The sequence below is a fragment of the Bubalus kerabau genome, chromosome 2, assembly GCF_029407905.1.
Source record: "Bubalus kerabau isolate K-KA32 ecotype Philippines breed swamp buffalo chromosome 2, PCC_UOA_SB_1v2, whole genome shotgun sequence".
Classification (NCBI taxonomy): domain Eukaryota; kingdom Metazoa; phylum Chordata; class Mammalia; order Artiodactyla; family Bovidae; genus Bubalus; species Bubalus kerabau.
The window spans coordinates 163,466,549-163,491,699 of NC_073625.1; the positions used below are offsets into that span (position 1 = coordinate 163,466,549).

The 25,151-nt window shown below is 43.8% G+C and overlaps 1 protein-coding gene across 1 annotated transcript in view; it reads left to right on the forward strand.

Moving 5' to 3' along the window:
* The first annotated feature begins 3,413 nt into the window (after nucleotides 1-3,413).
* MINDY4B (MINDY family member 4B) overlaps nucleotides 3,414-25,151 on the forward strand; it is a 42,778-nt gene continuing 21,040 nt past the window's right edge. The window contains exons 1-7 of the mRNA XM_055570111.1: nucleotides 3,414-3,520; nucleotides 4,048-4,075; nucleotides 5,741-5,908; nucleotides 17,033-17,152; nucleotides 17,952-18,043; nucleotides 20,497-20,662; nucleotides 21,714-21,779. Of these exons, the coding sequence (XP_055426086.1) occupies nucleotides 3,414-3,520; nucleotides 4,048-4,075; nucleotides 5,741-5,908; nucleotides 17,033-17,152; nucleotides 17,952-18,043; nucleotides 20,497-20,662; nucleotides 21,714-21,779 (747 nt within the window). The remainder of the gene's footprint in view (nucleotides 3,521-4,047; nucleotides 4,076-5,740; nucleotides 5,909-17,032; nucleotides 17,153-17,951; nucleotides 18,044-20,496; nucleotides 20,663-21,713; nucleotides 21,780-25,151) is intronic.

Sequence of the window (25,151 nt, forward strand, 5' to 3'; positions counted from 1 at the left end):
CCAATTTAAGAATACAAGGAACAAGAGGGACTGGGCAAGGGATGCTCACAAACAATGGTAAAACTTGGCATTATGTAGCAAAAGTCTTTAATAACCAAATCATTTGGTTCAGGCACTCTACTTTTAAGGATTAAACTAAACAAGATAAATAAGACCTGTGTAAGTAAGTGATATCGGAGAAGGCAATGGCAGCCCACTCCAGTACTTTTGCCTGGAAAATCCCATGGATGAGGAGCCTGGTAGGCTGCAGTCCATGAGGTCACTAAGAGTCGGACATGACTGAGCGACTTCCCTTTCACTTTTCACTTTCATGCATTGGAGAAGGAAATGGCAATCCACTCCAGTGTTCTTGCCTGGAGAATCCCAGGGATGGGGGATCCTGGTGGTCTGCCGCCTATGGGGTCGCACAGAATTGGACGCGACTGAAGCAACTTAGCAGCAGCAGCAGCAAGTAAGTGATATACCATTTTCATAGATATGCAACTATTCCCATTTTACAGATGAATAAACTGGCCACAAAGAGGTTAAATAACTAGTCCAAGGCCATACAGCTAGCAAGAGGTGAAAACATGATTCAAAACAATTGGGGCCCAGAGGCCATGCTCTTTACCACTCTGCTCTCCTACCTGTCCCCTGCATTCCCATAGTTCCAAGCCACCATTAAAACTATAAAGGAGGAAATGAAAAAGAATTTCTTTATGCCTCTTATGTTTACAACAAAAATACTGAACCCAAAGGAAGTTTATGAGACGTCTGAATATTAAATGGTTAAACAATCACTAAAAGTTAGTTTAAGAAAGCTGGAGGTAGAGCATCCTCAGGCAAAAGTGGTTGATGTGGTATCTTGCTGCATTTCCATATACAATCAGTCCCCTCAGCTCTGACCCTCATTCTAGTCGTAATAAATCTACATAGCCTCTTTGCTTTGACCTGTTAGTCTTCCCAAGATTTTACAAACCTTATAATCAGAAATGTCATAGAGAAAGTGACCTCCTGCTTAAGAGGTTCAATTTCAAACAGAAAAGATAGGAATCCTTTTCTGATAACCAGTATTTGTTTTTGATTAAAAAAAAAAAAAAACCCACTGTATTTCTCAGCATTCTCCAGAGAAACAGAACCAACAGGATATAAGAATCTCTCTCTTTCAGTATATATACACATATATATCGGCCAGGGCTTCCCTGGTGGCTCAGACAGTAAAGAATCTGCCTACAATGTGGGAGACCCAAGTTCTATCCCTGAGTCGGGAAGATCCCCTGGAAAGGAAATAGCAACCTACTCCAGTATTCTTACCTGGAGCATTCCATGAACAGAAGAGCCTGGCGGGCTACAGTCCATGGGGTTGCAAAGAGTTGGACATAACTGAGTGACTAACACTTTCATGTATATTGGCTGCACGAATGTGGGGACTGACAAGTTTAAAATATGCTGGGCAGGCTGGCAGACTGGGGGTCCAAGAAGAGGCTGACACTGCAGGTTCAAGTCTGAAGGCTGTTTACAGGCTGACTTCCCTTCTTCTGTTGAGGATCTTTGTCTTTTCTCTTAAGGTCTTCAACTGATAGGAAAAGGCCCACCCACATTATGAAAGGTAATCTCCTTTACTCAAAATCTACCGTTTAAATGTTCAGTTCAGTTCAGTAGCCCAGTGATATCCAACTCTTTGCGACCCCATGGACTGCAGCATTCCAGGCTTCCCTGTCCATCACCAACTCCCAGAGCTTGCTCAAACTCATGTCCATTGAGTCGGTGATGCCATCCAACCATCTCATCCTCTGTCATCCCCTTCTCCTCCTGTCTTCAATCTTTCCCAGCATCAGGGTCTTTTCAAATAAGTCAGTTCTTCACATCAGGTGACCAAAGTATTGGAGTTTCAGCTTCAGCATCAGTCCTTCCAGTGAATATTCAGGACTGATTTCCTTTAGGATGGACTGGTTGGATCTCCTTGCAGTCCAGGGGACTCTCAAGAGTCTTCTCCAACACCACAGTTCAAAAGCATCAGTTCTTTGGCACTCAGCTTTCTTTATAGTGCAACTCTCACATCCATACATGACTACTGGAAAAACCGTAACTTTGACTAGATGGACTTTGTTGGCAAAGTAATGTCTCTACTTTTTAATATGCTGTCTAGGTTGGTCATAACTTTTCTTCCAAAGAGCAAGCGTCTTTTAATTTCATGCCTGCAGTCACCATCTGCAGTGATTTTGGAGCCCAGAAAAATAGTCTCTCACTGTTTCCATTGTTTCTCAATCTATTTGCCATGAAGTGATGGGACCATATGCCATGATCTTAGTTTTTTAAATGTTGAGTTTTAAGGTACCTTTTTCATTCTCCTCTTTCATTTTCATCAAGAGGCTCTTCAGTTCCTCTTTGCTTTCTGCCATAAGGGTGGTGTCATCTGCATATCTGAGGTTATTGATATTTCTCCCAATAATCTTGATTCCAGTTTGTGCTTCATCCAGCCTGGCATTTTGCATGATGTACATTGCATATAAGTTAAATAAGCATGGTGACAACATACAGCCTTTACATACTCCTTTCCCAATTTGGAAACAGTACATTGTTCTAATCTGGTTCTAACTGTTGCTTCTTGACCTGCATACAGATTTATCAGGAGGCAGGTAAGGTGGTCTGGTATTTCCATCTCCTGAAGAATTTTCCACAGTTTGTTGTGATCCACACAGTCAAAGGCTTTGGTATAGTCAATAAAGCTGGGTACCATAGCCTAACAAGTTAGGTACATAAAATTAACCATCACAACCATCAGCATTCTTCATTATGCCAGTTATTAAAGCTACAATTCATTCAGCTAATAGGAAGAGACATACTTCTAAATTTATCCCAGAAAGAAATCAAACCAGTCCTTCTTCAAATTGTGTAAGGTTTCTGTGTGCTAAAATGCATATCAAGTTGGCCTTGATATGGCCAGTTTCTTCCTCAGCCTACACTTTACCCAATAGCAGTTGATATTGTTTTTCAATATCATCATGATGGCTTTTAGTCTCTTTGACTACACATTTCCAAGGAGGCAACACAGCATAAGGTGCTATCACATTCCACTAATATGATATCTCTCATCAATTAAATTATCCCAGTTGCTTTGATACAGATAACTAATTGCAGTCCTTTTGTTTATAAATCTGTGTCTTGGATTAAATATTCATGGTATCCATACAGTGAAGAAACACAGAGAAGTATTCCACCCCTAATGAAAGTTTAATCATGATCTGACAGCAAGGTCTTACAAAAAGCCCAGAGCTGCAACTGTGTGGAGTGATCTCCTCATTGGTCAAAAGGTAGGGACTGCACACACGTCACCTGAGCATCTTTGCCAGCCAACTCATTTCACTGCCAGCCCGCTCTCTCTCCCATTTGAACAACTTCCTTCTTCCAATTCTTTACATTATCTGATAATTATGGAGCCCTCAGAAGAGGCACAAAGCTCCCAAGAGCTGGATTTAGAGGAGATAACTAGAAAGCTTTTATTTCTTGACAAACGGAGGGAAATCTTTAGTTGTAACCGGTAAGATGTTCTCATTTTCTCAATCCTCTAGAACCAGAGGGATTTCTTTTTTTAAATTTTATATATTTATTTTTGGTCTTTTGGGGGTCTTCCTTGCTACACTGGCTGCTCTCTTACTGTGGTGCGCAGGCTTCTGATTGCAGTGACTTCATTTGTTGCAAAGCATGGGCTGTATGGCTCCTGGGCTTCAGAGCAGAGGCTCAACAGTTTTGGCGCACAGCTCCAAGGCATGTGGGATCTTCCTGGATCAGGGATGAAACCCCTGTCTCCTGCATTGGCAGGTGGATTCTTTACCACTGAGCCACCAGGGAAGCTCCCCTAGAACCAGGGGGATTTTATGTGGCTAAACAACCAGCTTTTACGCTTGCTATGTGAGAAGTCTCCATTACAGATTTACATTTAAAATGCTTCAGGTATAACTGTTTTCAGAAAAAGCATCCCAAGCAAAGTGGAGGTTGAGGAGGTTTGAGGGAATAAGGGTTGAATAGAGTGAGTAATTTTCTTGATGTTTTCTCTTTCATTTATAGGTTGGGAACCAATAATACAACTTCTCAGGTAATTACTTTTCTCAAAGCCAGAGTGTTTTCCTCTAGTTGCTTCTTCAAACAATCACATTAACAGCATAATCTCCATTTATTCTGTGCATGTAATGTCACTCGGGCACTTGGCATTTAATGTGTGAAAACACAAAACTGGAAACTCTGTTGGAGATCTTTTCTTGTGCTTTCTTTTTTCATAGAAATCTCTTCTTACTTTTACGAGCTACTTTGCATCATTAAAAGCACCATATGGTTATTATTTTCAAAAATAAAAATCATATGAGAATCCAGAGTTCCTACACTTGTGCAACAGCACTAGATTCTGACATCCAAGTGCTTCAGTGATCCTGAAGAAAAGTAGTTCTGAAAATAGTTATCATATTGATTCAGCTCCTGAAAAATTGTTTTCCTTCATCATCTTCAAATAAGGAAAAGATGACTGAATTCAGATGTTAAAAGGTATTTTAAAATCTGTTATACAATATAAGATGAAAGATGTTTTCCTCTCCTGTCACCTGAAAAGGTTAGAAGGTAACGGGCTTTGTATTTCAGATATTAATTCAATCACTGAACCAACTCTGCACAAAATATTAAGGTGATTTTCCTGGCACTAATGTATAATACAGTCAAACAACTGAATTATTAATATTTTAACTATAGCACTAAAGCACCTTGCTCCAAGTAACATAAGATCAAAAACCTTATTATTTCTGCTGAAACTCTCTTAGCCAGTCTACATTACAGTCAGAGAGAGAATACTTCTATTTCAGTCCTAGAAGTATTAAATGGAGCTAGCTATCGTTTGGGGGAATAGAATAGTCAAAAGATAAAACAATCTTTGCAAGGAAAAAAATAAATAAATGTTGAGTTAAGCTTTCCGCAAGGTGGGGGAAACCCCCTGCTACAAATGTAAAGATTTTCCATGTAATTTACAAAATGCATCTTATCCCATTAGTAGTCTATGACTGGGATGCTGTGTTTCTGAGATAAAGTATCTTAGCCTCTAGGAATCCAGAAAACAAGGAAGGCAGTTTCCTTCATGTTTTAGCTACCAATTGGTCAGACATGTTTCATGACATTAGGATAGAAGTCTAAACCAAGTGGAAGAAGAACTGATGCTATCTTATATTTAAATGCTATAAGAATCAGTTAAGAAAAGTAAAAATGGATTTTTTTTTCTTAAAGATGGGAGTGGTTTTTTTAAAGGAAGAAAATCATTGCACGCACTTGCTAGGGATCAGGAATCTGAGAGAATTAAAAGACGGTAACCTGATTTTGTTTATTGGCCAGTTAACAATATAATGGGAAATACTTCGTATAGACTAGAAAGATTCACTCATTGTTTATAAAATGTTGTCTCCTCAAAACAAGAGACAGTAACATTTACAACTGTCTATAAACACAACTTCAAGTCAAGGTCTTGATAGCATTAATTATGTTTCCATAGTTACACTTAACCTCATCAAGTCACATAAAACTTGGGAGAACCCCTTTGACACAGACACTGGGGCTTTTCTGCCTCTTTTTTATCTATTTATAATCATTTTCAGACATCTCTAAAAGGGAGATAACATTTTATGAACACTGATATTTCAGGGAGCAAAAGAAAAGAAGGCAAGCAAAGGAAAGGTCATCACCAGCTGTTTGCTTTGTTTTTTGGTGGTGGTGGCATTTTACACAGAATCATGAAGGTGACCTTATATCTGCTGGTGAAACTGAAGATGGGACAGGAAGGCCTCAGCCAAAAGGACAAGGACATTTGCCATCAAGTCGCCTTTGTTCTGTTCCCAAACCCTCTATCATCTCTTCAAAATCGGGCGGCTTTCCTGTCTCCCTAGCAATGGCCACAGTAAGTATAGCTTGTCAATTAAACATGAAACGAAACGTAATCTTCCCCAAACAACAAGTCTGGGGGAATCTAATCGGCTGTCATGTGAGAGTATTATGGAAGATAAGACTACGGACAGTTGTTATTGCTAAAGGAGAATATAATGAAAATGACTTATGCGTGGTATTTTTCAAGGACACTGGTGATGTTACAGTCTTTCCTTCCCAAACTCGGAGTCTCTCTTTATTGACTTCCTCAATTTGGCCGCTAAAAGTGAAGGTATGAGGGTGTTAAATTCAAATAATTGACCATATGAGGTAGCATGGGATAGATGATAAAGACGGCAAAGGTGGAAAAATGAGGTAGATGTGGGAGAAAGGACCCCTGTGCCGTGTGGACAGGAGGAAGATGGGGAACCTTCCCCGGCTCAGTCCCACAGCAAACACATGATTCCAAGGAGGAAACACTTTCTGGGGTGCCAACTAATAGTAAGATTTGAAGAGAACCTAAAAGTTTGAGAATCCAAGTGGATCTGGAAGCTGCTGTTTTCAGGGACCATTTGCTCCATTCAAACCTTGACCAAGGTGGAGGCGAGGGGCTGAGGCAGAGACCCAGCCACATCTTCTTGTGTGGGCTGGGGGCAATGTCTTGGCAAGTGGCCAAAGGACCAGCTGTCATGGTCAATGAGGCGTGGTTGGGACCTGGGGAAGCAAAACCAGGGATCAAGGAAAGGAAAAAAAGCACCAGTGAGGCCGAGCGATCTTTCCAACAGGATTGTCCTCCAATATCACCCTTTCAATCACAGTGAACATCAGGGATAATTTCTCCACATTCAGCCCATCCCCTCAGACTAAATTCTAGAGACATAGGCAGAGGCCTCCCCTTGAGGCCCTAAGAACAAAAGTAGGAAGAGGTACTTTCTTCCTGAGGATATGCTGCCCTGCACCTGGGTATACTCTCAGAACACACCCAAGACCAGTCTGACCATCCGGGAAAAGACCAGCAAGGCTGCAGTCAGGCCACCATGGACAGAAAGTTCCGCAGTCTGTGCCCCATAGGCAGGATCCCCGCTGGGAGTGGGGATGGGGGCTGGACCCCCTTCTGGGGGAACCTCACAGTCTCCACCTGCCTTGTGAGCCCAGAGGCCAGGCTGGCCCTTACTGCAGTATTTCCAACCTCAACATAACCCATAACCGTTCCTCAGGCTCCCAGATGGGACATCATCACACAGAGACTACAGCCCCCATGTTCTTCATCTTCAAGCACATCCTCACAGGCTCCATGGAGCAACTCTCTCCACTGCTGGAGTTGTGGTACAAAAGTGCTGGGAGGCACACATGCTCTGTCTCATCATCACAGATCTTTCTGCCTCAACCCACCTTCCCCCTTATGCTCGAATGCCGGATGTCCCAGGCAGACAGGCCGGCAGGGCTCTCAGAGATGCAGTACTTGGCTCATTGGTGGCCCAGCCCCTGGATGGTGCTTTAACTTGTATCTCAGACATCTGGTTTATCACTCTCCTTTTGAATAATCAAGACAGGTAAAGTGTCATCCTGTTAAAGTCTCCAGCCTCCATGGTTATTCTGCCTACAATGTGCTATAAGAACAGTAGTTAGGGCAACTGAAGTCATCCCTCAGTATCCTGGGGGATGGGTTTCAGGCACCCCCTAGAGGAAACCAACGCCCACCACACTCAAGTCCCTTATATAAAATTGCCTAGTACCATCGGTCCCCCAATATCCTCAGAGACAGAGGGCTGAGTGTATCTGTATTTTACTGTACCAGGTCTTTAATGAATGGTCTTTGTTGTTGTTCAATCACTCAGTCATGTCCAGCTCTTTGTGACCCCATGAACTGCAGCACACCAGGCTTCCCTGTCCTTCACCATCTCCCGGACCTTGCTCAAACTCAGGTCCATTGAGTCGGTGATGCCATCCAATCATCTTGTTGTCTGTCGTCCCCTTCTCCTCCTGCCTTCAGTCTTTTGCAGCATCAGGGTCTTTTCCAATGAGTCAGTTCTTCGCATCAGGTGGCCAAAGTATTGGAAATTCAGCATTTGCATTAGTCCTTCCAATGAATATTCAGGGTTGATTTCCTTTAGGATTGACTGATTTGATCTTGCTGTCCAAGGGACTCTCAAGATTCTTCTCCAACATCACAGTTCAAAAGCATAAATTCTTAGGCACTCAGCCTCCTTCTGTATGGATGGTCCAACTCTCACAAGCATACATGACTACTAGAAAAACCATAGCTTTGACTAGATGGACCTTTGTTAGCAAAGTAACATCTCTGCTTTTTTTTTTTCTGTCTAGGTTTGTCATAGCTTTTCTTCCAAGGAATAAGCATCTTTTATTTTCAATCTTTAATAAACAAGTATTACTGGCCACCAATGAATTTCTATGGAGAAGGTCATTTTAAAATTTACACATATCAGGAAGCAGGAAATAGCCTACCTTTTATACGCAAAACAGAGAAAACTATGATTCTATACTCGTACTGTATTTGCCTGCAAATGCACACAGAATTTTCCAGACGATTTCCTAAAATCGGGACAGTAGTGGTGGGGGGAGGGGTGGAGGGACAAAAGACTCAGGGCAGGGAGAAACCTTCTTAGCATAGCTTTTTGTGCTCTCCGGATTTTGAACCATGTGCATGGACAATCTATTTTTTAAAACACCATTATAGGACTTCTCTGGAGGTCCAGGGGTTAGGACTCTGCGCTTCCAAGGTGGGGCACGTGTGTTCGATCCCTGGTCAGGGAACTGAGATCCCACATGCTGTGTGGCACAGCACACCCACCCCCCACCCAAAAAATCCCCAAAACTGCACTTTTTAAAATGCCTTTATGCATTTTAAAAACAGGGGGGAAAAAAAAAAAGGCAGTCACCGATGTTTCCAAAGTCTTCTAGTTTCTCTTTATACCGGTGAGCCTGGGTCTGAATTCTCCCACTTGTCTACAAACACAGACATGATGCAATTGGAGACCTCCTCAGTGACTTTTCCAAGATAATTCTCTCCCTTTGGAAGAGGCTTGGAGACAAAAGAATCAGACTTGATGGAGTGTTAAGGAAGTCCCAGAAGAAGAGAGAATTGATTTTTCTTCAAAAAAGCTGAATTTGGACGAATTCCAATTATCAGGACAGGATGATAGTGTGTCCTTTAAACAGCAGCAGCATTAATTAAACACACCCTGGGATTTCAAGATGATGAGCCTTGGGACTCTGAATACGCATATCCAGGAGTGAGTGTAGAAGCTGGATCAGACCAGTTCTAAAGGACCTTTCGGCAGTGTAGCCGCCTGGCAAATTTTCAGAGCGATTGGATCCTCATTCTCACATGAGAGCACCTTTTGTCATCATCCTGCTACTCTCGCTGAACCCCTCCACTTGGAATTGGGATGCATGGGACTTCCTGACATTGGCACACGCTTTTTGCTGGGAATCTGTTGAGAAAGTAAGGGGTGGGCAATGCACACAAGGCCCCTTCGCTGTCTCTAATTCTCCTGTTTCTTGCTTTTTGCTGCCCTATATCCAGTTCCACAGCCTTCTCCCTTCCCCAGCCTCACATCTTACAGTGTGTGTGGTGGTGTGGTGTAATGAATGGCCAGCCAGGCTGCTGACCCAGGTGAGGTCCTCGGAGAAGGAGAGAGTCCTCCTCAGGGTCCATTCCCTCCCGCTATCTCACCGCCTCCCCCCCCCGCCCCACCACAGCTGCTGATCTTCCCACCAGCAGCAGCTTCCATCTTCCTCCAGAGCCAACCCTTCTGCAGAACCCAGCCTGGAACACATTCTTCTTGCCTCTTTTATCAGCAGCCAGTAAACAAAACTAGGGGTTTGCCTAGTGGTTATTTGGAATGCCACCCAGCAGGATCATCTAAAAAATGTAATATGCGAGATAAAAATATTCTGGGGGAGACCCAGAAGAATGAAGCTCTAACAGATGATAACAGGCAATGGGTTGGCTTTGAGTTACCAGAGCCTGGTAACTGATAATTAGTCCTAATAATTGGAATTCGTCCAAATTCAGCATGTTGTTATTGTTCAGTCGCCCAGTCATGTCAGACACTTTGCGACCCCATGGATCACAGTACACCAGGCCTCCCTGTTCCTCACCATCTTCCAAAGTTTGCCCAAGGTCAGGTCCATTGCATTGGTGATGCCATCCAGCCATCTCATCCTCTGATGCCCTCTTCTTCTACCCTCAATCCTTTCCAGCATCAGGGACTTTTCCAATGTGTCTGTTCACATCAGATGACCAAAATACTGGAGCTTCAGCTTCAGCATCAATCCTTCCAATGAGTATTCAGGGCTGATTTCCCTTAAGATTGACTAGTTTGATCTCTTTTCTGTCCAAGTGACTTTCAAGAGTCTTCTCCAGCACCACAGTTCGAGGGCATCAATTCGTCATTGCTCTGCTTTCTTCACGGTCCAGCTCTCACAACTGTATGTGGCCACTGTGAAGACCATAGCCTTGACTATACAGACCTTTATCGACAGAGGTCTGGCTGACCTTTGTCAGCACAGGTCTAATAGATGGTCTTGAGTAGATGTTTAATTTAATTAATTAATTAATTCACTGCCTCTGGACAATCTCCAAGAGAAGCATCTCAGTACAGGAGAGTGGATATCATCCGTGTGCCCCTTCAGACACTTGTTCTACCCCTTGCCACTCTGCTTACTGCCCTGGAGACTGAGCTGTACTCCCTTCATCAACAGGGCTCCCTTCTCTGACTTCTTGTTGAGTTTGAACAATGGGAGTCCTGGAGGGAGGGATGGGAATTAAGTCAGGTTGAGCAAGATGGCAGAATCCCTCTCCTTTGAAGGCAGTGCTCCCCCAGGACTCTTTTCTTCCTTTCCCACCTCCAGGTCTAGGAGACATAACAACTTCTCATTCTTGGTAGCTCTGGCACTCTACATTAGCCCTTGTGGTTTCCCCACATGCAGCCATCATCTTTGTAAACAGTCCCTGAATTAAACTTTCCTCAAGTCAATTATCCTGACTTGAGTGCCATCTGTTTCCTGCTGGGACCCTGACTGGTGCCAGCTGAAAGGCTTGCATTTGAGATCTGGCAGTACCATTTACTAGCTATGTGACCTTGGGCATACCACTTCACTGCTCTGGGCCCCAAGTTCTTTAACTGTAAAATGAAAGGGCCAAATTAGATTTTTATTCAACAAATACTTCTTGTGTACCAGGTACTGCCCCAGATGTTGAGAAACTGACAGTGAACATGACCAGGCCTAGAGATTGCCACTCTACTTGGTGGGCTGATATAGAAATGTCTTCGGACTCACTAGGTCTACATTCTCTGATTCTACAATGGTCCAGCAATTTCTAAAGCAGGAAAGGATTCAGGGAAGGAGCTTCAAAGAGAATTATTCTACTTCAAGTTGTGATGTATGGTGATGTGGCTGAGCAATGGATAGAGACAGGTGATCACAGGGAAACTCTACGCCCAGGGACAAGAGACAAGGCAGTCAGGGTAAGGAAATGAATCTGTTGGGAAGAATGATCTGTGGATGCGTGCATCTCTCTCTCTTTCTCTCTCTGTGTGTGTGAGAGAGAGAGAGAGAGAGAAATAATGGTCATCATCCTTATTATCATCACAGCAATCAGGAAAGAGAGATAAGTATTCCTGGAAAACTAACAAAGTAAAGAGAGAAAAACTACAAACCCCACTTGACTGTGTTAAACAATAACACTCATTACAGTCATTTATTAGGACCATTTACCATTTGTGTCTGGGAGAAGGCAATGGCACCCCACTCCAGTACTGTTGCCAGGAAAATCCCATGGATGGAGGAGCCTGGTGGGCTGCAGTCCATGGGGTCACTAAGAGTCGGACACGACTGAGCGACTTCACTTTGACTTTTCCACTTTCATGTGTATATGTGGAGAAGGCAATGGCAACCCACTCCAGTGTTCTTGCCTGGAGAATTCCATGGATGGGGGAGCCTGGTGGGCTGCCGTCTATGGGGTCACACAGAGTTGGACACGACTGAAGCGACTTAGCAGCAGCAGCAACCATTTGTGTCTAGTTACCAGGCAGCATAAAATATATGTATCGTTTACTGCGTGTCAGGTTATTCTTGTTATAAATTATATTGATGTGAAAGTCAGTGTTGGGGGGGATAAACTGGGAGAATGACATATACACACTGCTGCTAAGTCACTTCAGTCGTGTCCGACTCTGTGTGACCCCATAGATGGCAGCTCACCAGGCTCCCCCATCCCTGGGATTCTCCAGGCAAGAACACTGGAGTGGGTTGCCATTTCCTTCTCCAATGCATGAAAGTGAAAAGTGAAAGTGAAATCTCTCAGTCGTGTCCGACCCTCAGCGATCCCATGGACTGCAGCCTTCTAGGCTCCTCCATCCATGGGATTTTCCAGGCAAGAGTACTGGAGTGGGGTGCCATTGCCTTCTCCACATATACACACTACTATATATAAAATATATATAATATAAAGATACTCTGGGTGGAGAAGATCCCCTGGAGAAGGAAATGATATTTCCTTCTCCGGTATTTTTGGAGAAATATTTCCAGTATTTTTGCCTGGAGAATTCCACAGACAGAGGATCCTGGCAGTCTCTAGTCCATGGGGTTGCAGAGAGTCGGACACAACTGAGTGACTATCACTCATATATAAAATAAATGTCTAGTAAGGGTCTATTGTGGGTTTCCCTGGTGGCTCAGATGGTAAAAGAACTTGTCTGCAATGCAAGAGACTCAGGTTCGATCCCTGGGTTGGGAGGATCCCCTGGAGAAGGAAATGGAAACCCCTTCCAGTATTCTTGCCTGGGTACTCCCAAGGACAGAGAAGCCTGGCAGGCTACAGTCCACAGTGTCGCAGAGAGTCAAACATGACTGAATGACTAACATACACACACACACAGACACACACACAGGGGCCTATTGTATAGCACAGGGAACTCTTCTCAATACTCTGTAATGACTTATATGGGAAAAGAATCTAAAAAAAGAGTAGATATATGCATATGGATAACTGACTCACTTTCTTGTACACCCGAAACTAACACAACATTGTAAATCAACTATACCCCAATAAAATTTTTTTTTAAAGTCAGGGTTACATAAGTAAGGTGGGTCATCTTCATTGCCATGCTGGCCGGTGGGGGCTACCCCGAGCGGCCTGTAGCCCGTCTGCTCCAGGCCTCCCCAAGATGCATTTGGATGGCAATGCTCCCTAAGTTGGAAGGGGCAGCTGGTAACATAAACAGGAGTTTGATTTGGCTTACTGAATTTTTCAATTGAATTTGAATTCTAAGCTTTCTTAGTTCTGACGGTCTTAGTCTGTCACATTATTCACGGTTTCTCCTCCCTTACTCCTGCCAGTCTCTGGTCTTTTTCCATCTGGGCTGGAACTTTCTTCCATGCACCATAAGACGTTCCAGCATAGACAGACTGTGTTTTCACAGAGGTAATACCAGCACTTATGATTCCCAGAGTCTTTTCCATACATCTTCTCTTGCAGTGGGATGGCTTTCCATTTTAGGGATAGGGGCTGAGCCAGGGGTTATCCCTGTTTCTGAAGAAGCAAAGAAAGTCTTAGGTTTGGAAATCTGTCAGCAAGGAGCAGAGCAGGGGCTTCTCAACCCTGGAGTCAGGAGTGAGCCATTTTCCTTCTGTTGTATGCAGTCTTGATGTCAGAGAAACACTTTCCATCCATATGCAGTCCTTTGCCCAGGAGTTGGTGGCCCTTTTTGGTTAGAGTGCACACCAATTCTGTCTTCCAAGAGCAGCCTTTGTGTCTTCTGCTCCCTCCCCTTGACAGACACAGGACACATCATTTTCCCTCAAGTGCAGTTTTGGGCTCTTTCTCACTCTGAAATGTATCTGCCTCTTTTTCTCTGTTGTTGTTCAGTCACTAAGTCATGTCTGACCCTTTGAGACACCATAGACTGCAGCATGCCAGGCTTCCTTATCTGTCACCATCTCCTGGAGTTTGCCCAAGTTCATGGCCATTGTATTGGTGACGCCATCCAACCATCTCATTCTCTGTGGTCCCCTTCTTCTGCTGCCTTCAATCTTTCCCAGCATCAGGGTCTTTTCCAGTGAGTTAGCTCTTCATATCAGGTGGCCAAAGTATTGGAGCTTCAGCTTCAGCATCAGTCCTTTAAATGAATATTCAGGGTTGGTTTCCTTTGGGATTGACTGGTTTGATCTCCTTTCTGTCCAAGGGACTCTCTTGGTATATACAGCCTTTGACGGCCTTGCTGTACTCCTTTTTCTCTGTCGAGACAATCTTTTCTTTCAAAGGTAGGAGCGGGGTGGCCAGGAAATAAACTCCAGCCACAGGTGGCACTAGTTGTAAAGAATCTGCCTGCCAATGCAGCAGATGCAAGAGACATGGGTTCGATCCTTGCATCTGGATGATCCCCTGAAGAAGGAAATGGCAATCCACTCCAGTATTCCTGCCTGGAGAATCCCTTGGACAGAGGAACCTGGTGGGCTACAATCCATGGGATCACAAAGAGTGGGACACAAATGAAGTGACTTATCATACATGGACACATGGAAGCAGACCCTGGCCAGACATTGAGAAGACTGTTTCAGATGCATGCTTCTCCTGCATGTGTCCTTGGAAACCATCAGGGTTTGCTCTGCGCACTGCTGAGAAGAGGTACTCTGGCTCTGGATCAGTTGTGCTCCATGTTCCATTTGTCCACACTCTTCAACTAGCTCCAAATGCCTAAGCGTGCTGTTCAAAACTCTCCAGAATCAGATTTGAGGTACTTTCCAGTCTGAGCTTCCACTGACTTTCTGCCCCATGACCCTGGAACACACACATGCAATGTTCTAGTCTCACTGAACTGCTCACTGTCCCCAGATACCCTGGTACCATGTATGTGCATTTGTAGGTCTTCCTCTCTGCCCCGCCTCCCCTCCTTTACAAGTGACAGGCCATTGTGTGGTCTGTTGCAGAGTGTGGGATGTGTCCTTGAGCTGGAGTATGGGGTGTTTGGGGCTGCGGCAGTAAGTGACATTGAATAACATGGAGTTGCGTCATGGAAATTCAGGCCCCTCTTCACTCTGGCAGGCCAGGGAGAAGACCACTAAGGACATGTTCACGTCTTCCTTTGTAGCTCAGTCAGTAAAGAATCCACCTGCAATGGGGGAGTCCATCTGCAATTGAAGAGACTGGGTTTGATTCCTGGATCAGAAAGATCCCCTGGAGAAGGAAGTGGCAACACACTCCAGTACTCTTGTCTGTGAAATTCCATGGACAGAAGAGCCTGGTGGACTACAGTCCATGAGGTCACAAGAGTCAGACATGACTTAGCTACTATACCACCACCATCATCTCTCTTTTTAATTAAAAAGAGTGCAGGGTTCAGTCAGAGACTTCATAGAAAATGGTTTCTACCATGATTCAATAAGATCATTTTATTTCTATTATATATTTATGTATTTACTTTTGGTCACTATTCTGTACAGTTTTTTTAATTTTTAATTTTATTATAATGTTATAGAGCAATTTTGATTGCTTTATAATGTTGTGTTAGTTTCTGCTGTACAACAACATGAGTCAGCTATATGTGTATATAAATCCCTCTTTCTTGAGCCTTCCTCCCAGCTTCCCCCATCCCACTCCTCTAGGTCATCACAGAACACTGGGCTGAGTTCCCTGTGCTATACGGCAGTTTCCCATTAGCTATTTCACACATGGTAGCATATATATGTCAACGCCACTCTCTCAATTCGTCCCTCCCTCTCCCGCTACTGTGTCCACAAGTCCATTTTCTATGTCTGCGCTTCTATTCCTGCCCTGCAAATAGGTTCATCAGTACATTTTTCTAGGTTTCATGTATATATATGCATTAACATATGGTGTTTGCTTTTCTCTATTTTTTATTATGGCAAGTGACTTTGATTCCCCATTAAGGACATGGTGTAAAGGGTCCTTTTACATATTTAAATAAACATTTTAAATGTTTTCTACATTATCAAAGAGTGGCCCAAGCTAATGAGCACTATTAATTCAACAATGATCAGCACATAAAAATGACAACAGTCCTAAGGAAGGCACATACAGGGTTGAAGCTGGGAGGTGGCTCAGTGCTGTTAGACTGGGTGTGCATCCCAGCTCGGCTTCTTCTGGCTGGGTGATCTTCTGCAAATACTTTCCTGTGAAAGGAGGATAATTATAAAATGGTCATTTCATAATGGTCAATTTAAATGGTCAATTATAAAATGGGACCTTTCTCAAAGAATTAAATTAACATAATGAACTCAAAGCACTTAGTGCAGTCCTGGGAGCACAGAAAATGCTCAATAAATACTAGATGCCATTTGCCAACCTCTTTCAAATGCCACCTCTTCCACGAAGCTTTCACTGACTGCTTCAGTCAGAAGTCGTCTTCACTCCTGGCACTTTGTCTAATGGAATGTCACACATTCTTTATTGGACATGGTTGCAAGGTTAGACTCTTTACGCATCTATACCCCCATATAGGACCTAACACATACTAAAAGATTCTTGTGTGTCTGGTTATAAAGGCATTCCCTTTTTGTCATGTGTTTGGTTTACAAAGGCTTGTACCAAGCTTTCTGGGATTTTCTAAAAGACCCTCTCTAATCTCAACATGCTGCTGAGTACCCAGAAAAAAACATAAAGATTCTACAGAGGCTGCTTGTTGACATTAAGGACATGTTCATTGACACCACTATCACACTCAGGTTACAATCATAGAGGCCTGCCTATTCCCTTTTTCTAAGCAAGAGAGAAAGACCCAAAGGCAGGAGAGGTAGAGGTTCCAGAGTCATGGATGGAGGGACAAGAGGCATGAGAACAGAACTGCAGCCTCATCACGGATGGTAAGAGCGAGCAGGGAAGATGGCTGGCAATGGAGGGTGAGACAGACACAGGGACTAAACTCAGATGGGGACAACAGGCGCAGAGTTGACGCTCTGGGCCTTCAGGATAAAGCGTCCTAAGAGAACCTGATGCAATCCTTTTGCAGAGGCTGGACAATCACGCTCAGAGGAACAGAGTAACATGCTAACCTGACTCTAGGAAAGGGACAGGCCCACCTCCGTGATTCCACCACCTGGCTTAGGGCTGTTTGCTAAGGGCTGTGTCTAGGAAGAATACCCTTTGAACCATTTGTTCCCTTTTTTTCAGAAACTGCGCCAGACCCTCTTTGGAAATACCATCCAGGTCTTCAGCTCTGACTGGACAAAGGCCTATTTCCAGTTTCATGAGCCTTTTTCTGACCTGGCTTTTGCGTTGCAAGTGGGAAAGGTAAGTGCAGGTGATCTCTTTTTTAATCCTATGCTCCCTGTGTTTCCTTCCATCCTCCTCCATATAAATGCGTGTTTTCATTATAATCAAATGTAGAAACATGTTTATAATTTAAAATGTAACCTTAAATGATAACAGAATTAGTGTGTTGAAAATTCTAAGACACTATCAAGGATGTAATAAAGTCTCAAACTCTTCCCTACTCTCTTCCAAATTCTGGTTTTCCTAACTCTTCTTTCAAAGTCCTAAGCATCACTAAGAATTTAGAGGTAGAGAGAGATCTAGGAATTTCTAACTTGTTTTATTTTTATTTTATTTTATTTTATTTTTAAACTTCACAATATTGTATTGGTTTTGCCAAATATCGAAATGAATCCGCCAAAACCTCAATAATTCATATCATTGATCATTAGCCACACAGAATTTCAAGAGCTAGCCGACTAGTTCCTTACTTCCTGCAAATCTCAAAGTTGAATGTGAGACAGGAGCACAGTGAAGGTAGGACAGAGGAAGACAGACAGCCTGGGGTGCTGGCTATAATGCTTCACAGAGAAGCAAGTCACTGCAGGTTCTAGTCTGGCCATGGCACCCGGCCAGAGTCCATGGAGAGGCGTGGCATTGTAGAGTGCAGTGTCCCTTTGCTAAGCCTAGGGATGCTGTGCATCAGGAGGGAAAAGGCTGCCAAGAAGAATAAATGATGACATCCATTTCCAAGAGTTCATTTTTATAATGTGGGCCCTAAGGGTTCCAATACCATTGTAAAGCCCTGCTCCTCACTATTCATCCACTCCCATTTCAGGGAGGTGTCCGAAGCATTCAGATGGCTCTACAAGGATTCATCATTAAATACCTGCTGTTTACAAGGAAGGGAAAAGACTGTAACTTCCTCAGGTAAGAGGCCTATGAGAAGGATGCGAAAAGAATTAACCATTTTATGAAAAACTTTATGGGCTAAATAATCACCAGGGAAAATCCCCTGGGTTGCTTCAAGAAGGAGACTTGACTCAGATGCAAAAAGTGGGGACTTACCTGGCAGCCCACTAGTTAAGACTTTGCCTTCCAATGCAAGGGATACGGGTTTGATCCCTGGAGAGAGAGCTAAGATCCCACATGCCTCACAGTCAGAAAACCAGAACATAAAACAGAGGCAATATTGTAACAAATTCAATAAAGACTTTTTAAAAACAGTCCATATTAAAAAGAATCTTAAAAAATAATAAAAAAAGACAGAAATGGCCCTGGTTCTCCCAGAGGGGCTGGATTTCACAACTGGGGAGGGCTCTCCCAGAGTCCCCCTCAATGCTCAGCTGCAGGAATAATGCTGACAGTTTTTATGCTCCACCGCAGACCACCCTGACAGGTAAAATGAAGCACCAGGTCTCCAGGTGGGCTCAACTGACAACATTTGATGGGAAGCCCCAACCTAACAATTCCAGAGAGAGAACAAAAGGGGTGATGAAAAGCCTCATAAATGGAGAATTCACCCTCCCGTTTAATCAGGCTGACAATGCAGTGTTTAGTGGCTGCCTATTTTTTTAAAAATCAGTTCAAATTATTTTGTTCTTAGATGTTAACAAGCCCCTATCATGTGCAAGGCTATATGATTGCTATTAGGAGAAACAGAAATAATTAAAAGGCACCTACCTACCCTTGAGCAGGATAAGTTATCACCCAAAACAGGAACTGAACATTCATCTATCCTAAGAACATGAATTGCCAGGTTCCTTAGAAGCAGAGCCAAAGACAGGAATTCTTTATGCAGGTGATTTATTAAGGGAATGAATGTCCTCAGAAGAAACCCATAAGAGAGCAGAGTAAAACAGGCTCAGGAAGGAAGAGAAGTGGAGGAGGCAGGTGGTTGCCAGTGATGGCTAGGCTCCGCCTGAGCCATGGGAGTTCTCCGCAGTGGGGCACTGCTCCACCTTCAGATAAGGGGGTGGGGCCTTTTCACCTCTCACCCCTGCTTAGGCATCTACTGTGTACCCTCCTCTGGGAAGGTGGCACAACTCCTAGTCACTTCCAGGGAAGATGGCTCCAGGTCTTCAGAAAGTTTAGAACTACGAGCCGCTAGCGGAAGTACCCAAAGCAATGGCAGGATGTATCCACCAACTGAGTAAGAGATCCCAAGCAGTCTAGATGAAACACATACATTTGCTATACAAATAGAAAGCATTTAGCACAGTACTTGGTATTAAGTCAATGATAATGAATAACAGCTACTATCCACTATCTCCATGAAGCCTTCTTGAATGTTCCCAGGCACAAGTTCTTTCTCCTTCCTCTGTAATTTCCCAGCACTTTGTTTTATCCTCATTCTACCTTGCACTGGGGTTTTGGAGTATGAGGCTCTTGTTACTCGTTTCTGTATCATCATAGAGCTAGGTGGATTTCATAAACCATGGCTGAGTTCATTCGCTAACCTCTATCATGTGTTTCTTCATTAGGACCACAGCTGTCAATGTTAAATATTTAGAAAATGAGCATAGCACAGGTCTCTGATGTAAAGACTGGCTCTCATTTCCAGGGAGGTCGGACCCACTGGGATTACCTGACAGGGCTAATGCCACAGGATAATCTCATGGTTAAGTCAGGAGGCACACTGCCTGCATTCAAGTCACTGCTCTACTGCTGTTAAGGCAGAAGACTAGGGGCAGACTACTCAACCTCCCTGTCTTCCCTTCCTCACCTCTAAAATAGGAGAAATAATAGTGTCCACTTCACAGCTTGTTGAAAGGATTAAATGAGGTGATATCTGTTAGGTGCTTGGGACAATGCTGGACCCAGTGAGTGCCAGATGAGAGTAAGTTACAAGTCACTAAGGGCAACCTGAAGGTGGCCTCAAATGACACGTAGGATGTAATCAGGCAGAAAGCACAGACAGGATATGCATATTAAAGGCAGCGCACGAGAAAAAGCATGGAGGTGGAACACAGAAACAACATCCAGGGGACCGGTCCATCTGGGGCAGAGGGTTTGCAAAATGAAGTCTGGGAGATAAACCTGGGAGGACTGTTCGGGGTTGCACTTTGGAAGGGTCTGTGTTATGGGGTTAGAGAGTTCGGATGGAGCCTGACTAGAGTTCAAGAGAGAGGACAGTGTGGGGATTCAGTGGGGACCGTAATGCACAGGGTGGAGAACCAAGAGGAATAGTGTGCTGGGATGAGGATGCCTATTCTGTGGGGGCAGAGAGGATGAGACCCCCCATGATATTCTCAGAGTGCAGGCTGATGAAGGAACCAAACAGAGCCATCCTGTACTCAGAAGGGTTCCTGAAAGTGGAGGCCTGGGCCCTCGGCTGGGTGATGTTCTTTGCCACATGTTCCTCCCCTCCTTCTGCGTTAAAGCTTGTGCAGGATAAGCAAGCACGATCAGGACCACACGCTGGCGGCGGCGCTCGCAGGCATCCTGTGGGCCGCAGGAGCAGCTCAGAAGGCCACCGTCTGCCTCATTACTGACGACACTTATGTCGCCCCAACTCCTGGCTACTCTGGGGATGGTTTCTCTGAACGGGTGAGTGCGCTCCTGCCCGTCCTGCCAGATAAAGGTGCTGGAGCCTGGGTGAGTACTAGACTCACCATGGCAAGGGAGTTGGAAGCCCACTGCTGCTCTGGGGTGGACCTCTACAATGTAAGCATCTGATGTGACCAAAGAGGCAAGGATCAAGGCCATGAGGAACCCAAGCAGCAAAGACAGAGATGCCTGCTGTGAATTTCTCCTTCCAAAATTTATCATAATCAAGAATATTCCAGGGCCTTCCTTGGTGGTCCAGTAGTTAAGACTTCACCTTCCACTGCAGGAGGTGTGGGTTCAATCCCTACTCCGGGAGCTAAGATGCCCACATGCCTCATGGCCAAAGAACCAAAACATAAATAGTATTACAGCAAATTCAATAAAGACTTTAAAAACAGTCCACATCAAAATAAACAAACAAACAAGTATATTCCATACCTAACAGAAAAGAAGCAGATTCACAGAACACAGAGAACAAAGCAGTGGCTATCAGTGGAAAGGGAAGGAGGGGCAACATAGGCTTTGGGAGTTAAGAGGTGAAGACTATTACGTATAAAATAAGCTACAGAGTATATTATACAACATGAGGAAGATAGTCAATATTTTATAATAACTATATATAAAATATTACCATTAAAAATTGTGAATCACTAGATACTACACTTGTAATTTATATAATACCATATATTAACTACAACAAAAACATTTTTAAAAAGAAAATCTCATGCCTGAAATTATCATAAACTACACTTTCATAACTAATCTTTTAAACTTGGCTAAATTCTACCTATTAGGGAAAAAAATGTGTTTATGGTTTTCCTTCTCAAGATACCATATTGGTTTAAAACAGGAATGCAGACATGAGACCGGTGGCCACCCAATTTTACCATGTATGTTTTACATGACCTTGGGTAAGATAATATGTCAGTTTTAGCACTGTGATTTTGCAATGAAACAAAGAACTCCCTTGAGGTAATAATAGTGAGTTGACATCTTCTAGATGTGACTTTCATCTTCCTATTCATTTTTATCTTCTATTTCTGACTTATAGCTCCAGCTGTTTGAACTTTCAGACAAAGAAGCCACTGAGAAATTCATCTATGATCATTTACAATGTGTAAGTGTTTAAGTATTGAGGTAATTCCTTTATGTTGAACTGATCTTACAGGAATTTTCTTCCTTTTATAAAGTATATTTCTAACGATGCTTGTTAAGAAAACCAGGTCATTTTGAGGACTCAGAGAGGGCGGAATGAGAGAAAGAGAAGCCTGTCTCTCCCTCCCCACAATCTAGAGAGAGGCCAGATCACACACAGACCTGCTCACAAATGCCGCTTTCTCCTTGGCTAATCAAACCCAAAGAATAATACTATAGAGGGCATATACAGCAAGATGGCTTTTATGGGAAGAGAAAATTTTACAGCAGTCTTGCCTCCTCTGAGGGATAAAACATAAAAATGGTAGTCTAAATTGCCAAAATGACCATTTACATTGGCTCAAAAAAATGACTTTCCGTCTGAAAAAGGTGCCCCACCACCACCACTTCTAGCAGCCCCTTCTACGCAGTGCTCTCCCCTGCAATGAGTCTTCCCCACCCCCTGGGTAGGCGTGACACAAAGTAGGAGACAGCGATGGTTGAAAATGCAAGGTGCTTTTGTAAGATGCCTCTGCGGAGAAAGAAAGGAAAGTTGGTTTTCCAAAGAATCCGAACCTTACAATGTAGCAGGGTAACTGTAAGTCCATGTGTATGTGGCTTGTACGGAAAGGGGAAATGTGATTCATGAAACTCAGAGCTCCATGCCTTTCAAAGGTCACAGCGATGGAAAACTTGAGCATGAGCTCTCAAACACACACTAGCAATAGGTTCTTGGATAAACTAGTTACCCCAGACCTATCTCCTCCATCAGCTCTTGGGTCTATGTGGTAGGCAGAAGAACAGTCTCCTGAAAGATGTCTATACTCTACCACCTGGAACCCATGACTGCTTCATTACATGGTAAAGGGGAATTAAGGTTGCTAATCAGCTAACTTTAAAATAGGGAGATTATCCTGGATTACGTGGGTGGGTCCAGTGTAATTACAAGGGACCTTATATGTGGATGAGGAAGGCAGAAGAGAGGGGAAGAGTGGTGTGATATGAAAAGAGCATCACCCCTATTGCTGCTTTGAAACTGGAGGCCATGAACCAAGGAATGTGGATAGGCTGCTGCAAGATGGAAAGGTCAAGGAAACAGATTCTCCTCTAGAGCCTCCAGAAGGAATGCAGGGCTGATGATAATTTTTTTTTTTTTTTTATTCACTTGGGTATAGTTGTTTTGGGCTTCCCAGGTGATGCAGTAGTAAAGAACCCTTCTGCCAATGCAGGAGATGTGGGTGCTATCCTTGGGTCAGAAGATTCACTGGAGGAGGAAATGGCAACCCACTCCAGTATCTTCCCTGGAAAATCCCATGGACATGCAGCCTGGAGGGCATGTCCATGGGGTCGCAAAGAGTCGGACATGACTGAGCACACACACACACACACACACACACAGTTGCTTTATAATGTTGTGTTACTTTCTACTAGAGCTGCTGATATCTTAATTTTAGACCATTAAGTCCCATTTCAGACTTCTGACCTCCAGAACTATAAGATAATAAAATAAATCTGTACTATTTAAGCTACAAACTTATGGTAATTTGTTCCAATATCAATATGAAAGCAATCAAAGCTGTGTGATAGATTTTAAATTATCTGTCATGAAATGTTAGGCTGCTGCTGCTGCTAAGTCACTTCAGTCGTGTCTGACTCTGTGCGACCCCATAGACGGCAGCCCACCAGGCTCCCCCATCCCTGGGATTCTCCAGGCAAGAACACTGGAGTGGATTGCCATTTCCTTCTCCAATGCATGAAAGTGAAAAGTGAAAGCGAAGTCACTCAGTCGTGTCCGACTCTTAGCGACCCCGTGGACTGCAGCCCACCAGGCTCCTCCATCCATGGGATTTTCCAGGCAAGAATACTGGAGTGGGGTGCAATTGAAGCCTGCTTAGGGACTCTCTGTTGCAGAGAGAGATGTTTAAGGGGGCTACACAGAGAGGAACCATTTAAGAAATTACTTTCCTAGCCAACAGAGGGAAACCCTTCCCTCTCTACCTTCCATCTCCTCAACTCAGCCCTGGGAGAGTCTGATTCACTAAGAAGGACTTTCACATCTGCAACAGTTTCTTAAGTAAGGCCAGAGCTGACAATTGGAAAATCAGAGCTAGAGCTATATATAGGGATTCCCCTCAAAGGCTAAGGGTTAAGCTGGAATAAGTAATAAACAGAAGTGGAATCAGACTGCACAGTGCAGGTGGGTTCGGCACAAGAGCTACCCGTGTCAAGCAGACTCAAGCTGACCATTAACTGTAGCTATGCTGGGGAAGGGCCAGCACCATTTCCTGGGTGAGGGGGGATCTTGCTTCATAGATACCCCTCTCAAGGGCACTCCCAGACCAGGGGCTGCCTGTGTGATTAGCCTCCATTCAGACCTTCACCCAATGTCATTACTATCAAAGAACAACAGTTCTGGAGGTGGGACGAGGAGTGGGAGATGGGGACTGACACATATACATCACTGATACTATGTACAAAATGGACATACTGTATAGCCCAGGGAACTCTACTCAATGCTCTTTGGTGACCTGGATGGCAAGGAAATCCAAAAGGGAGGGGATATATGTATATATATATGGCTGATTCCTTTTGCTGTACACTAGAAACTTAATACAACCTTGTAAAACAACTATACACCAAATAAAAATTAATTTAAAAAACATTAAAAAAAAAAAGCATCTCTGTGCCTCTCTTGAGGCAGGGATCACAAGCTGAAGAACTGAGGGCTACATGTGGGAGCAGGCCTATTGTTATTATGGGTTGAGTTGCATCACCCCCCCCACCACCACCCCAAAATGTGTGTGCCCCAGCAGCTGTGAATGTGTTCTTATTTGGCTCGAGAGTCTTTGCAGATGTCATCAAGTTAACATCAGGTTATGCTGGATGAGGATGGGCCTCAATCCAATGACTTCTATCTTTGTAAGAAAAGAGAAATTTGGTCATAAACACTGACACAGGGAAAACGCCATGCAATAGTGGAGACTGGAGTGATGTATCTCCCAAACCAAGGACGCCGAGGACTGCCGGCACCACAAGAAGCTAGGAAGGTACCAGGAAGGTTCCTTCTCTCGGGCCTTCAGAGAGAGCATGGCCCTCCTCTGACACCTTGATTTCAGACTTCTAGCTTCCGGAACTGTGAAAGAATCAACTTCTGTTGTTTCAAGCCTTTCAAAGAATAAACTTCTGTTGAATTTCTGGCCACTTGTAGGGCAGTTGTAGGAAAATCATACATCTACCACACAGGGTGGGCAGTGTCAGTTCACCTGGTGTTGTGTTTTTAAAAGTTTGAGTCAGTGAACTTCAAAAAGAACCAGAAAATTCCATATCAAAACCTAAAGGTTTAGCGCCTTCTGGC